At 47.4% G+C, this 15,851-nt stretch overlaps 1 protein-coding gene across 5 annotated transcripts; it reads right to left on the reverse strand.

Moving 5' to 3' along the window:
* Window positions 1-416: 416 nt before the first annotated feature.
* On the reverse strand, window positions 417-11,721 carry Rabl2b (RAB, member of RAS oncogene family like 2B). 5 transcript variants are annotated; one of them, XM_023702559.1, is made up of 9 exons: window positions 11,338-11,721; window positions 9,977-10,125; window positions 6,289-6,318; window positions 4,883-4,962; window positions 3,971-4,050; window positions 1,819-1,930; window positions 1,424-1,518; window positions 1,099-1,182; window positions 417-930 (listed from the first exon to the last, which is right to left on the reverse strand). In XM_023702559.1, the coding sequence occupies exons 2-9, from the start codon at window positions 10,081-10,083 to the stop codon at window positions 850-852; spliced, it is 669 nt and encodes a 222-aa protein (XP_023558327.1). In that variant the 5' UTR covers window positions 10,084-10,125; window positions 11,338-11,721; the 3' UTR covers window positions 417-849. The 5 variants fall into 5 exon arrangements, with proteins under 5 accessions (XP_023558327.1, XP_023558326.1, XP_023558325.1 ...); XM_023702558.1 differs by having other exon boundaries at window positions 1,424-1,521; window positions 9,977-10,093; window positions 11,588-11,720; XM_023702557.1 differs by having other exon boundaries at window positions 1,424-1,521; window positions 9,977-10,093; window positions 11,338-11,720.
* Between the last annotated feature and the right edge of the window lie 4,130 nt (window positions 11,722-15,851).

The raw sequence follows: 15,851 nt of genomic DNA on the forward strand, positions 1-15,851 counted from the left end.
CTGTATAAAAACCAAAATAAATTAATGCCACAATGCAAATAATTCCATAGATGATAATAAGAGCATACTATCAAGCCATGGCTCCCAGGGAGAGAGGAAAGGCAGCTTTCCTCTAGTTCCTCACTTGATCACCCAGGTAGGCAGTGATCACCTCTTCCCAGAGTAATGGAGGAAACCTTCCCATTCTGAGAGGCTCTAAGGAGCACTATGAAAATCATCTTCCTGTGATCCAGATGGCTGCTCCTTTGCGGTGTGGCTGTACAATCTGATGTTTGCCAACAGTAGTGTTTGTGTGTGACCAAATACAGCTATATACCTGACAACTGCTTTAACAATTTAAATGTCAAACCTGTTCCTGTAATGTCTGCCTGACCTACAAGATCTGAAACAGTAGGTGCTTAAAGAACTACAATCTGTCTGCTTGAAAACATCTTTTAAATAGTTGCTGTTAGAGCTACAGGGGAAAGAGAACCGAGCCTCACACATCCTGCAGTGGGGAACTGGTGTAACTAGGGATAAGTAATTATTCTCTTAGCACAGGTATGAGGAATAGTCCCTGAGATCAGTTTTGGGAAGAAAACAGTCCAGCCATCTGAAAGTCTATTTACTAAAGAGACACTTCTGGATTCTCTCCACTGTTGGCCGGGTTGGGCAGGGTGGTGTGAAAGACACCAACCCCTAATTCAGGAAGGACTTTATGCTTGTGCAGTGTGCTGGTGCTGACCTCATCCTGCACCAGAGGTGGGACAGTAGGAGGCTGAGTAGGCATGGCTTGGAGAGGTTCTCCATTCAGAGCTGCAGGGTATTCCCAAGTCAGATCCTACATCAGCCACACAGGCTGCCCTCTGATCAGGAGAGGGACAGGTCCTTGATTGGGCCACTCTGATGTTGGTCTGGTGTATCTTCCTCTTTCTGCTCCAACTTGAAGTTCTGTGAACAAGGTCATAGGTGAGGCCTGGCTCCACATTTACCCAAGAGTAGTTCTGATCCACTCAGAGGTAGCAAAGGAAGGCAAAGCCCACTAGATCTGGCTATATTCCACATCTCTGAAGTGAATGCCTGCTTTTTCTATCCCACCCAATATTGGACCCTACCTACCTCAAGCTCCTCCAAAACCTCATCCATGAAGTCCTGGGAATTTTGCTTGTAAGATACAGCTAATCGAATTGCATCATTGAAGAGCTGCGGGTTACATGAAGATTAAGGCAGCAGGTAGAAAGGCCCTGGACCCCCTGAAGCTGTCAAGTTTACCCTTCTGTCTACCTTCTCCCCAGTAACCTGACCCCATGCACAAGGATTTCTCCTTCATCAAGCCCAGGCCCACCCATGGCATGCACCCATTTCTTGTCCTTACCATCCCTTCCCTCCACAGCCTCTCTGTGACTGTACCACCTCATAGACTACCTCTGAAATTGATCTTTACCTTTACAACGTTGGTACCATCAGCAGCTGAGACAAAGTACAGGGGCAGGGAGAATTTCCTGGCAAAATTAAAGCTCTTTTGGGTCACTTGTAGGTCTGCTGCAAAGAGAAGTAGGACAACGTCCATTCAGGGAAAAGGAGAGAGGTTGGGAGGGATAGTGGAGACCCCATGCCAGAAAGAGGAGTGGAGACAACTAGGGAACATGTCCTCAGAAGAGCTGACAGGGATCTGTGTCTTGGAAAAAGGGAGGGCTGGCTCAATTGGATTTTTACTGGGGAGGGAGCATCTCCAGAAGGAGGACAAATCCTGAAGCCTGCCCATGCCAGGAAGGGAGGAGGAAATGTGTGCGGTGGGTCCCCGCAAGTCACTTCACCCAGATGCAAGGGTGGCCCCACCATCGATTTTGTTGGCTACCACGATGCACGGGATCTCTGGCCTGAACTCTCGAAGCTCTGCGTACCAGGTGCTCAAGTTTTTATAGGTGACTTTCCTCTGTACATCGAAGACCTGCAAAGGGCAAAGGCAGACAGCTCGGGTGTGTCAGTGTCTCTGCACGCCACCCACAGGTGAAATACACACCAGGCAGGTCAATGTGACACAAGCTAGGAACTCAGACCAGCAGTCTCAGAAGAGAGTCTAAGAGGAACTAACTGACACATCACATATAGGTCATTCTTAGAAAAGAGGCAAGCTCAAACACCAAAGGCCAGTGCAGGAATGAAATAGAAATGGCCATCTCCCTATTCCTGAGGGTGGACTCTAGCACCGCATGGCCCCTTGGGCCTTGCTGCGTCACCTTCTTCTATTTAGTACTCTGGGTTACAAGTATTGGAACTTGACAAACTCTAAGATCCTCTGGGTTTAAAAGACTGTGGGAGGAGTCAAGTGATAAGCCCTGTAAAGGTTTCAGGAGAAGGAGGAGACACCTATCCGCCCACAGTTCTTACAGCTGGTGAGCGCCTGTAGCTAACATCTGTCTTTCCATCCTGGTGCCTTGCTTATCCAAACCACAGGTAGAATCCATGTGCCAGAAGTGGTCAGACTGCTGTGGTGCACTTGGGAAAGAACTGTCCTAATGACAGGACATCGGAGGCTGCGTGGAGCTGGATGCATATACACAAAGCTTGAAAAATGAGAAACATTTCAAAATTCCCCTTAGCGGCTATCCCTTCCGATAAGATGACACCCGCTCAGTGTCACAGCAAGCTTGTGTACACTATAGGCAATGCACAAGGTGGGGGCAGACTACGAAGTGCCAGGGCAGACTGCAGATACTACTGATGGCAACGTATCCACCCTGAGAGCAGCCGTTGCTCCTCCCTTTGTGACTACAGCCAGGGTGAAGCCATGTCACTTCCAGGACCAGGCCATAGGAGGATTGTGACTCCTGCCTTGGTCTCCTTGGCTGCCCACTCTTGGGATCTAGAGGCATTCTGTGAGCAAACTCACATCAGCCCACTGACGACATGCACAAAGACGCGTGGGGCAGGACCTGCTGACGGCCCATGGCATGTGGAGAGGCCTGGCAACCCAGCCTGGGGTTCTTCTCAACTGAGGGCCCAGGCTGTATGGATTTCTGACTCAGCAGAAAATGGCTGTTCTATGCCACCAGATTTTGAGTTTTGTGTGAAAGCAAGACTGTGAATGCAGGATATAGCTAAGTGGCACAGTGCCTACCTGGCAAGCACCAGGTTGTAAGTTTCATTCCTGGCTTAAAAAACAAACAACAACAAAAAAAAAAACCACCTAAAATAAAATAAAGATTTTGAATGCAGTTCTAATAAGCTTAAGTGTCAGAGATTTTCACCTGATGACAACTGGAAGGGCTCATGATTCAGAAAATCAGTCTATTACGCTAGAGGTGCTCCTCAGCGATAGATTTAGAGGAAAGACATGAAAAGACTCAAGCCAATCTATTATTTCTCATGTTATAAGACGGCTAATATTTATGAAAATGTTTAAGTGGACCCAAAGACAAGACATTCCTGTTCAGCAACTGAGCCAGACATCCACAGCAGGACTCTGAGGGGCACGGGGCTCACAATCTGCTCTCACACTTGTACTTTCGGCACTCCTGCGCAGCTTACTACCTGCTGACCCCTGGCTGGGATCCTGATGATGGCCCTGTGCAGCACATGAGAGATGGCGATGAGGTGTGGGATGCCCTGAATGAGCGAGGTCCTTAGGGAGCAGCAGGCAACAGTGAAGGAAGGCCTCAGGAGCCCCTCAGAGAGATGTGCTCAATTAGGGAGGGGCCAGGCTCTGTCCTAGCTGGATTTACCTCTTATGCATTACATGTGTGGACCCCTGAGCTTACGGCATTCCCATGTATGGTAGTTCTTTACCTTTCCTTTGTACATTTTCACCTTGTCCACATGTGAAAGTTCTTGGAATCATGTGGGTGTGAAGAACCCCTGGTGGTCTGCATCCCCTCTCCCAGAGTACCCAGCTGGGTTGGAGGACTCAGGATGGCCAAACCACTTGTCTCCTCCACCCTTAGGCCACACTTGCCCAGAACTTTTATCCACCTCCCAGCTGTTCTCGTACCATGATGCACGCGTGGGCCTTGTGGTAGTAGGAGGCATGCATGCTCTGGAACCGCTCCTGGCCTGCTGTATCCCAAAAGTCTGCAAAATGAACACAGCTATAATTGCCTGATTAGGCTGGAGGAAAGAGATCCATATGTCCCAAGGATTTCTGAGCATGTCTCTGTATACGGAAATAAGACATATATGGTACAAACCACAGTATGTGAACACATGTGGGAAGCATGTCCTCAGAACAGAGTACTTGGAGACGCTATGAGAGATATGTACGCTGGTGAATACGGGAGCACCAGGGCCAGAGGCCAGTGGGGAGGACAAGACAGACTACTCAGAAGGTCCCCGCATCCCTTACTCAAGATGCAGGACTTCTGTGTATGGTGTCCACAGATGGTGGACAGTCAGGCAGGATGCATGGCCTGGTCAAATGGGGTTATGACCTACACACGGCTGAGTCCAGTATGGGAGACAATGAGCTGGCTGCATTTGCTATTTCTTTACAATGGCTGAATCAGAGAAAAGATACTGCCTTGGTCAAGCACGCTGTGCTCTAGAGCAAACTCTGGCAGTACAGCCTCTCAGTATTTACTGATTTTCTTTCTTTCCTCTTTTTGAGACAAAGTCTTTTTATGCAGTCCAGGCTGGCTTTGAATTTGCTATGTAGCCCAGGCTGGCCCCAAACTTGCAATGCTTCCATGTCTCCTAAGTACAGGGATTAAGGCATGTGCACTATGTTCAGGAAGTGTGCTTTTCTGAATCCTGCGCTACACACCAGTCCTCACTCTGGCACTGGGTCTGCTTCCTCTTCCCTAGCCCTGGCTCTCCCTCTCACCCTCCTGATTCCATTCCAAAGACCTCCTCCTCTCTGAGTTTCTTTCCCTTGAGGCCAGGTGTGGCCCCTACCTGTGCTGCTCACCTACGAGGATGGTCTTGCCGTCCACATTGGCTGTGTGCTTATACAGAGTCAGGGCATATGTGGACAGCTGCTGCGGCTGACTGCACCCAGGTTAAGGAATCAGATGAACAAAGGGAAGTTAGGATGGCATGGTGAGGCAGGTCTTTGGTGTGATGGAACTGCCCACTTCTTCCTTTTCTTTTTGTAGTTACCTAGATTGCACACTGAATGAGTCTTCCAGATTGAAGCTCAGCCTCTCATGGGCAAAAACTCCACTGAAGGGCAAGGGCTGCAGGAGTTGGGAATATGTTCTTGTTATCTAAGCCTCAGGTAAACATGAACCAGGACTTTATAGAGAAGCTATCACAGAAGAATCATGAAGCTGGAAAATACAATTATGGGTGCTTCAGCTCCTTCTTGGATGCAGCTTTTGTAAGACGAAAAGGAAATCCAAATGCTAGCAGCAACCTGACTATTCCACAGAAAATAGCTCCCACAAGTCAGACAGCTGATAAGCTTTTATAAACTTGTATTAGCTTGGAGTCCAGGGGGTAATGCCTTCTGAAGCGGAAAGATCCTGGACAGTTTAATAGTAAAGCCAAAATGATGCTGGCAGACTGGGCACACAGCAGTACTTGGTATGAGGTGACTATACACAGATCCAAGGCAGACAGACCTTGTCTGGGGGTGCCAGGGCAAGAAGCAGCAGGCCTCTATGGGTTTTCTCACCTGCAGTTTTCAGGGGTCCAGCAGGGAAGCTTTTAAAAAGTCTCCCAGTTAGGTGAGCATGTTGTTGCACAGCAGTGGTCTCAGCTACGCGGGAGGCTGAGGCAATGGTATCTCAAGTTGGAGGCTAGCCTGGGCAACTTACAAGCCCCTTTCATAATAAAATTAAAAGGGCTGGGGATATAGCTGAGTGGTACATGTGTGAGGCCCAGAGTTCAATCCCCAGCACCATAAAAACAAACAACAAAAGAATTGCAAACTTCTCAGCTACAGGGAGGGCCTCACCTCAGATTTGCACAATACAACAGTTTATGAGAGGAGGGAGATATGGTAATTTGTATTTTACAAAGTTTATTCATATAAGAAACTTTTAAAAATCACATTAAAGGGCTTGTTCCTTGAGGATAGAGATTAGGTGACTTGTTCAAGTCAGAGGAATGCAGGAGGAGGATTTGAATTCAGGCATTTAAGACAGGCAAGGTGTGCTCAGCCACTCCTATTATGTTTGTCATATAAGATCCAACCAAAGCAGCACTGACTGTGATGTCACGTGGCCCACTGGTGTGAAGACTGTGTGAAGGAAGCCTGCTACCCTTTGCTCCTTCCCAGGCTGCTGGTGCAAAGGGGTTGGAAATAATGTTAGCACATGAGTATGGGAGGAGTCACACGAACAAGGGGCAGCTCAAGCCTTAAAAGGATACAATCCGTCCATGAGAAATCTCTCCATGAGCCTGTAAGGGGAATATACAAGGTCAGGCCCTTTCTCTCCCTTACCGTCACTCCAACAGGCCCTGGCTGACAATATAGAAGCCACAGACCAACTTCCAGCCAGTTTCTGGGCCAAGTCCCCAACCTGGAAATCATCATTACCAGCCTCTCATAGCAAAATCACTCTTGTCACTGTGAACACATACAGCAGCCCAGGCAGGGATTTCAGATCCATTATTTCTACCTCGGCATACTTCTGCGCGTGTAATTACTTCTGCTTTGTACATGGGGAACCTTAAGTCAAGATGGCTGCACCCTCCACATAAAAGCCATTCTGTAGGTCCTCAGGGCTATGCTCAAGATGTCACCTAAAGCAGTGAGACTGTCCTGACAATTCTATAATGTGGAAGTAGTTCTGCCCACCACACACTTCTTCTCTCTGTCCTGAACACAACGGCAGCTGAAATATTAAGTATTTAACTTTACAGTCTCTCTGCTGGCATGGAATGCGCACCAGGGCAGTTGTCAGATCAGCAGTTTATTGCTGGCTCTCCACAGCACAGGGCAGTGGAGATCCTTACCCCTCATGCTTTCCCCTAACCCTAATATATACTATCGTCCAGCAAACACAGGACTTGAACAACATGAAACAACCAATTAGGTCTAACCAATACCAATTCCATTTTGGCCCCCTGAGTAGTTAGGACAACAGGTATATACAACCCTATCCAAGTCAAAAATAACTTTTTCAATGACAATGATATGGAATGGGAAAGCAATACCAGAAAAAAAGCCCTGTAAATTCACAAGTGTGTAGAAATTTAATCACATACTTTTTAACAGCCAATGGAACAGGAAAAAACTATAAGTGAAATTATAATATACCTTGAAATGAATAAAAATATAAATACAATACACTAAAACTTACTGGATAAAGCAAAATAAATGTTAAGAGGGAGACGTAATGTAGAGCAGTGAATGCATATGTTAAAAATGAAGAAAGATATGAAATGAATGCCCTACCTGCACTGCCTCATGCGCTGTTTGACAAAAAACAAATTAAACCCAGCACTAGCAGAAGAAACAAAACAGTAAAGACCAAAGTTGAAGGCCAGGAGCAGTGGCACACACCCATAATCCAAGCTACTCAAGGGACAGGACTGTCACAAGTTTAAGTCCAGTCTGGGCAACTTAATGAGACTGTATCTAAAAACAAACAGGCCAGCCAAATAGCTCAGCGGATTAAAGCGCCTGCTTAGGCAGATGCTGGGGTAGGGAGTTCAATCCCTGGTGGTGGAGACAGCAACAGACTGGGTGTGGTGGCGCTTGCCTGTAATCCCAGTACTTGGGAGGCTGTAAACGGGAGGATCACTATGAGTCCAATCTACACAGTGAGACCCTGTAGACTCTGTCCTTAATACAAATAAATAAATAAATACAAACAAACAAGGGAAGGGCTGGGGCCCTTCTAGTGCTAGTCTAGTGCTTCTAGTCTAGTACTCATTGGCTCCCTGAGTTCATTCACCAGTACTTCCTGTCTCTCAAAAAGATCAGAGGTAAACAAACCAGAAAAATAGAGAAAAATCAATAAAATCAAAAGTTGTTTCTCTAGAAACAACAAAAGTAACAAACTTTCAGTTATCTCAGTACCACATGTGTGCTGGCCTGCCCCCAGGGCATGCTGAGCCTGGTGATGGCGTGCAGGTGTGGTGGTGAACACCTGTAATCTCAGCTGCTGGCTCAGTGTGTCCCAGGGGCGGGTCCAGTGCAGTGTGTAGGACCAGGATCAAACCCTGGTCCCTGCACTTGCGAAGCAGGTGCTTAGTCCACTGAGCTATCTCTTCGGCCTGTTCCTATATTGTCTAAGACTTTGATATTTTTAGTTACCATTCCACACCCATTAGAACGGCTTTTGCCACAAAAATGAAAAATAAGTGTTGGTGAGGTAGTGAAGAAACTGGAACTGTTGTGCATCATTAGTGATATGTGAAATTGTGCAGCAACTGTAGAAAACAATTTGTTGGCTCCTCATAAAATTAAGCACAGAATTACCATGTGCAATTTCACTTGTAGCTACACAGCCAAAAAACTTGAATACAGAGACCCAACAGATACTTGTATACCTGTATTCACAGCAGCATTTAAAAAAGTGGAAACAACATATATGGTCCATCAACAGATGAATGGCATTATGGTTTGTGTCTAGGTGTCTCCTCAAAGCCTCATGCAGTCACTGGGGCAGGCTTCTAGAGCTTGTGATTCACTCATGATCCATGCTGGGATTATGGGTGTGAGTGAGTGCTACACCCACCCTGGGCCAATAACCTGAATACAGTATAAGGGAGGGAGAGAGGCTTGCTAGCTGCAGCAGCTGCGGCTCCTCCCTTTGCTCTTTGCTGTTTTCAACAGCCATGAACTGCTGCCCTCTTCCATGTGTCACTCAGCCTTAGAGCCAGCAGAGTATGGACTGAAACCTCTACAAACGGTGAGCTAAATAAACTTTCCTTCCTTAATTCTGGGTGTTGGATATTTTGTCCCAACAAGGAAAGAAAAGTAACCAAGACAAACTGATAAAAAACTGGCATATATAAACAATGAAATACTACTGGGTCAAAAAGAGAACTGAAGTTCTGGTTAAGATCCATTATTCAACATGGATCAACCCTGACAGCATTATGACAAGTGAACTAAGCCAAGTAGGGACAAAGGTGGGATCTTATCTACTTCCAACAGTCTGACCATGATAGTATTCAGCATCTGGGCAGTAAATCCACTAAAGGGGTCCAAGCTGGCTGGCTCCAATGTTGTTAGGACTCCTCAACAGCCACCATTGCAGGAAGGTGGCACGTACAAGAATGAAGAGCCCTTGCCAGGAAGCAACACCCACTCTTTGGATGCCTGCTTAGGGGAGATGGGAAGCTATGTCACTGCTTGCTCAATGCAGCCCTGGAATACTCACAGAGAAAATGAGATCAAGAAAGATGAATGCTCTGTATAAGAAAAAATGACATCTTAAAGCCTGGTGATTGGTGTTGCCATTACTGTAAATTTCTGAATTACAAGAATATGGGTGTAACCACGGCTGCAGAGCAACAGATACCCCCAGATACGTTGAAGACAGGCCTTGATCTGCCTCTTGATGGGAGTTTTCTCCAGGTAGAGTTCCCACCTGATGACGCAGGCACTGAACTCAGAAGAATAAGCCAATTTTTGTAATTATTACAGTTAATCATCACTGCTATCCACACATCAGTCTTAGTGAGTTCCACAAGCAAGTATCATTACCAGCTTTGGTCAACCCATCTCTTTCCTCTCTCCATTCCCACTGCCCCATGCCCTGCAATCCGTTATTCCATCACCATGCACATCACCACGCCCAGGAGTACTAGTTCTCACTTCCTCACTCTTGACTCTTTGAACAACCTCCAAAATGACCTGCTTTACACCTTCTGTGAGGGTTCAGACAACATTCCAATTCTTCAGTCCTGTGATCTCTGCCCCACGTGCTCACCAGACACAGATGCTGAGACGGTCTCTCTGTTCCGCCACGCATGTCTGTTCCAGCGAGGCGCCTCCCTCATCACCCCACGGAAGCCACGACCTTCTGTGCCTCTGGAGGACTTTTCTAAGAGTTCAGATCTACTCTGGATCTGACCATTCTTCCCTGACCTCCCAACATACTTGGATTTGCCCACGGCGCTGTCCCCCAGGCAGATGATCTTCACACTGTTGTCAGCATCATACTTTTCGTGGTCCAGCTCATGGGGTTTGGTTCTGTCCTCTGCCATTGGTTCCTGGCTGCAAGAGAAGCCCAGCCACTGGGTCTGTCACTATTTGGGAAAGTCAACAAGAAGCTGCTTTTAGAGATGAGAAGTCCCTTCCACCAAACCTCTTCTTTCTCCTCCTGAACAGAAGAAGTTTGGAAGAGATGGGCCCTAAGATATCATTCTTCTCTACTCACCACCAGTGTTCCAATTTGGCTGACACATGCTGAGTTTTGAGGTTGTAACCTTGTCCTCACATCACACCTTTCACCTAACATGATGGAGTTTTATAAATTCAACAGATGTCTTCTCACTTGTAAAACACTGACAAGGGCCGGCCAGATAGCTCAGGGGACTAAGGCGCCTGCTTATGCAGACGTAATGACTAGGTCTGATCCCCAGCATGCAGGGTGGGAGTGGGCCTGCCCCCTGGGCATGCTGAGACCCGACTGAGACTGGGTGTGGTGGTGCTGTAATCCCAGTGCTTGGGAGGCTGAAAACATGAGGATCACTAAGAGTCCAATCTATGTAGTGAGACCTGTAGACCCTGTACTAAATACATAAAAATAAAATAAAATAAAAACAGGGAAAAGTAGTGTCCACGTCACAAAAACAGCCTAAGCTCTCATCACTAAATAACACAGACCACAGAACCAAGGAGGCCTAACACACATTCACGCCAGGTGCTCTCACCCCTCACTCCCCCATCATCTTCTAACCTGCCACAATTACAAGGTGCATCCCCCTCTCTCAACATGGATATTCCTCACCCCCTTTATGCTTTTAACTTTTACTCATTTCAAGCATTTGCTAAATGCTGACAGTGCCACATTGTAATTACAGAGATTTACTTCCCTTAGTACGGCTCAGATACTCAGTTGCTCCCTGGGAGACTAGGGACATAGGCATAAGCTATATGCTGAACACGAATACTTCAGTCCTGCCAAAACAAACGCAGGTCCTCCCATTCCCAGCTGTACGTCACCACCGCCCAGCCTCAGCACCTATGTGTAACATCTTCAGCCTCTTGCTCTTCCCTTAACCCAAGTAAGACCCCGCAAACAGTCCCAAGAATGACGACCTAGGCAGTCTGGGGCAGTAAGGACTAAGGCAGAGCTACGCACTCGGGCGGGCGAGGGGCAGAAAACGCCGAAGGGCCCCGAGGCTCCTGCACGTCACAGCCACTGCCTCTGCGCTTACTGCACAGCGCTGGGCAGCAGCACGTGACGGCTATCCCCCTTCCGATCTATAGACATGGGACCCATTCAAAAGCCAAACCTGGGCTGTCGCTCCACGTTCGGACACCTTCAGTGGCTGTCGCCGTCGTCGCGATCCAGGGTGCACACTCTCTTTCATTCGACAAACACTTCTAGGCACCCACCACGCCCAGCAAACGCGCTCTACACAGCCGGAATTTTCCGGCTCCTTCCCTCCCCTCCGCCAGGGCCCACCGGCAGCCTCGGAAGCGAACGACACAGGCTGAGCGCGGTCCCGCGTCAGAGCTGGAAAGACCAGAGACACCACGCACCGGACAGATCCCACAGGCCTCCCTCCACGCCCACTCCGCTCCCAGGCTGCCGCGTTCCGGCAGCTGCTACGCAACCACCGAAGGACCCTGGGAGAGGCGTCCCGCTGAAGGCCCGAAGGCCCCCGCCGGTGTGCGGGCTGACTAGCGCGGTGCCTGACTGGCGGACGTGAGGGGACATCCGGGTTCTACTGCGTCCCCCTGGGGGTGGGGCACTGAGGGAGGTGCGCGTCCCAGTCCTCGCCTCCTAGTCCTCGCCTCCTCGTCCTATGGTGGTGGGTAATCGCTTTTGGGAGGCGTATAGTCACGGGCTATTGTAGGTCCTAGCGTTAGGAGAAATGCAAATTAAAACTAAAGCACAAATTAATAGGAAAAAGGCTTTAATTGGAAAATGGGAAGATGCGAAAGGATTCTGGCTTACGTGGATGGAGGGGCCACGCTCTGAGACGGGTTCAGACTGGTCCACTCACAAAAGCGGGAGGCCAGCGTTCAAGAAGTAGCAGACTGGCTGAGGTCCGGTTCATCATTATCTCAGTCCTGGTGTCATAGTTCTGGAATCTATAGCTGAGAGATAGTTTTGCGTCCAGGAAAAGGCAGTGGTCTCGGTCACACTCCGCCTTCCCTGCGTCCTCTGTCTTCCCTGGAATTTAGGTGATCGCAGGCTTGGGACGGTAGCTGGAGACTTGGGTGTAGCTGAACATCTGTAGATCTCATGGTATCCTCGGTCTTGAAGGGGGGATGAGAGCATGTTAATTTAGTGTAATCAGCCCAGTCCCGTCAGCTCCTAAATGATCAAGGTTCCCTTATGCAGAGCTGGGAGAAGATTTGACCCAAGATATATACCAACAAAGGGTACAGAGTTAAAGTCAAATTTTGTTGTGTTTTTAGTTACCTACTGGGAATTTGTGGTCCACGTGAAGTCATGGTTCATAACAAAAATGGCTTTAAGTTCCAGAAGAAAACAAACTATCATTTAATGAGGAGCAGGCGGTGGCCCAGGACACTGCCTGTTCTCTGACTGTATCATGCTTGAGTCAGTGTAATCAGGAAAGCACTACAGGTTGTAACTCAGGTGGACATTTGTTACTAACCAAGAACCTGGATGGCCACAGCTGTGCAAGAATTAGGGTAGGAGCCACACCCCCCTTCCTAATGTGGTCACTGGTTTCCTCAGCAGGCACCTTTTACTTAATTACTTAAAAAAAAAAAACTTTTTTTTAAATTTTAGGGGAGGGTCTACAGGGTGTTCAGGGTCTCACCACTATATCAGACTCATAGTGATCCGCCTGTTTACAGCCTACCGAGAGCTAGGATTACAGGCCCGTGCCACCACGCCCAGCCCAGTCTCAATCACCGTCTCAGTGTGCACGAGGGTGGGGTGGCAGGGGGCATGGCAGGCCCTGGGATTGAACCCTGGGCCCCTGCACCTGCTTGCAGGTGCTTTAATCCACTGAGCCATTTGGCGGGCCCTAACAGGCACCTTTTAGATTAACTCTGGGGCTGGACCTTTCCTAGGGGCTGCAGCCACCATGCCCTCCCATCGGGCTGATTGCTGTGAGATTGCAAATGAAAATGCTTGAGGGACAGAGGAAGAGCCACGTGTGGACTTTCTGACCAAAATATCTATGAACTGAAAGGATTATGAAGTAAAAAGGAGTTTTCTTAGGTGACACAGAAGAAGCACGGGGGCCCCAGTGGAGTTTCACTTTTATTCTGAGCATAGAGTGCTCATTAAATTTGAAGGAAGGAGCCTGTGACCTGATTTGCAGATTTAGGTTCCTGGAGAGGCTGCCACACAAGCACAGGAGCCGTGCTGTGTGGCTTGTGAACTGAAAGACATTTGGGAGGTAAAATTGCTAGGATGTGGTGGGTGGGAGAGGAGGGGTGCTGAATGGCCTCTAGGTATCTGGTGACTATCTCTCTTGCTTTGCATTACACATTGCCATGATATTAGGGAGAGCCAGGTGGGCAGGTCATGGCCCTGCAGTGTAGTGTGGCTCCTCAGGCTGAGAGGTTGAACCCTCACTGGGACAGGTACTATGTGGTTGTCTTGGGACCAGCCCACTTTGAGAGGCTGAGAAGGGTGTTCTCTGGACTGTATTCTGCAATTTGTCTTCTGTCATAGGGTCTGTCATAATTTTGAAGTTATGAGGTTGAGGGCAAGTTCTGTTTTCTCTATTGTAGGGTGAAGCTGTTTCCTGAGATGCCGAGATCATTCTTGTCTTTGGAAATCCATAAGCATAAATGACTTCCCCTGGGAGAGATCCTCATAGGATTTGATGGTGTACTGGAGTAATTATTAATGATCAAATGATGTACTAGCAATGTGCCATTTTGTATTTGTGGCAGGACCTCTTGCTGCCTTTTGGGACAGAGATACTCCTCAGAGAAGACTGCTGGGTCATCTGTGTGCTCTGAGTAAAACTTCCAGCATTCTTTCATCACAGTAGTTCTCTCGTTTGTATAGTAAAGAGTATGCTGTTCATAATCTGATCATAAACACCAGGCAGCAGTGCAAGCAAGTACCTTCCCTTCAGTCAACTTCTTTCTCCACGGAGTAAAGTTCTGTAGGTGCATAACTGAAGAGCTGTTTTTATTAACAGGAGATACAGTGAAGGCACAACCCACTCTTATTTCTTACTTTAGTTTTTGTTGTTGTTAGTATTGGGAACTGAACCCAGGATGTTTTGCATACTGAACCCTCACTCCTAGCCCTCACACTTATGTTGAAATTCTTTGTTCTTATAAACATAGTTTCACTTTCTCACTTAGGAATCTTCCTTGTTCCTATCATTTATAGTTGCAGTTCTAGTCTGAGGATCCGCTGAAAAATATTGAGATGATGTAGGAAAAATATAATCCTTATACTAGTTCTTTTATGGCAGTCCTAGCATTTTTGTCACCACAGGGTAAACAAAGCCAAGTTCAGGCTAGTGTTTGTTCCTATCCATTTTTAGCCCCCAGGGCCCCTAGTATCAGTCAAACTTGCCAAGTCTGTTCAGGGCTTTCCCCTTGGGGAAATCCAGGTAGCCATCCAGGGCCATCATACCATGATGATATACAAAATAGCCCTTAGTGAAAGAGGAACATGTCTAGATTCACCCAACTTCTGCGTTGATGTAGTGCCCTGAGGCCACCAATTTTATAGTCCCAGATGACCACCTGAAGTGAGTACACAGGAATGCCAAGTTGTTTACCTTGACACCTTGCAGATATGGGAAGCATCAACGTGTGCCACTTAAGTGCACCCCAGATGTTTCCATAGGGGTGGGTCCTGTAAATGACCCTTCTAATAGGCCAGGTTTCATTGTCTTCCTGGAATGTGTGGCCAGGTCACCATATATTGTCCATTAATTGGTAAAAACCCAAACAAGGTTTTACCACTGCTTAGTTTGTCCATCACTGCTAGGAAAGCAGTGTGCTATCCAGCCTGCTGATTTGCCCTTCTCTCCCTCTCTTCCTTCCTCCCTCCTGCCCTTAACTGTCTTCAATCAGATCAGCATCCTGCTAGTTACTGTGATTTCCCATCGTATTGGAACTGTCACAAGCCCAACAGCTCTTTATAGGGTGGGGAATACCCTGAGAGGATAGAAGCCTGTATTTTCACATGCAGTTTCTGAGGGAAAGCAGCTTTCCCTATTGAAAAACACAATGAGTGTTACCCATGTTCATTGTATTATGGTGCTATTCTGGACACGGCAAGGATTATCTGCATTTCCCAGGATTAGATTTAGGAGTAAGGGTTAGAGTTAAGGTTTGGGTTAGGGTTTGGATTGGGAATAGGGTTTAGGAGTTAGAGTTAGGGCTGGGGCTAGGGTTAGTGTTAAGGTTGGGTGAGGGTTTAGGGTTAGAGTTATGGCTAGGGGCTATTTTAAGACTTAGCATTAGACATGATTAGGGTTAGCCTTAGGGATAGGATGTTATAGTAGGGCGAAGGCTGGTGCTGTTTTTACAGTTTGGATTAGCATTGAGTATTTGGTTATTTCCAGGCTTTGAGATTTCTAGGGTTTATTTCAGAGATAGTAGTTAAGGTTTAGGGTTAGTTATATTTAGGGCTTAGGGTCAGGTTTAGGGTTAGGACTTAGATTCTGGTTCAGTTAAAGGTTTAGTTTTCAGATTCAGGTTATGGTTTAGGTTAACGCTTGTGTTCATGTTAGGGCTTGGGTTTTTGGGTTAGGATTGGGATTATGGTTAGGATTCAGCTTGGAGTTGGTATTTGGGTTAGGGTTGATGTAGGGTTAAGGTTGGGGTTACAGTTAGCGTTTTG

Source organism: Octodon degus, unplaced genomic scaffold, assembly GCF_000260255.1.
Source record: "Octodon degus isolate 3935 unplaced genomic scaffold, OctDeg1.0 scaffold00153, whole genome shotgun sequence".
Taxonomy (NCBI): Eukaryota; Metazoa; Chordata; class Mammalia; order Rodentia; family Octodontidae; genus Octodon; species Octodon degus.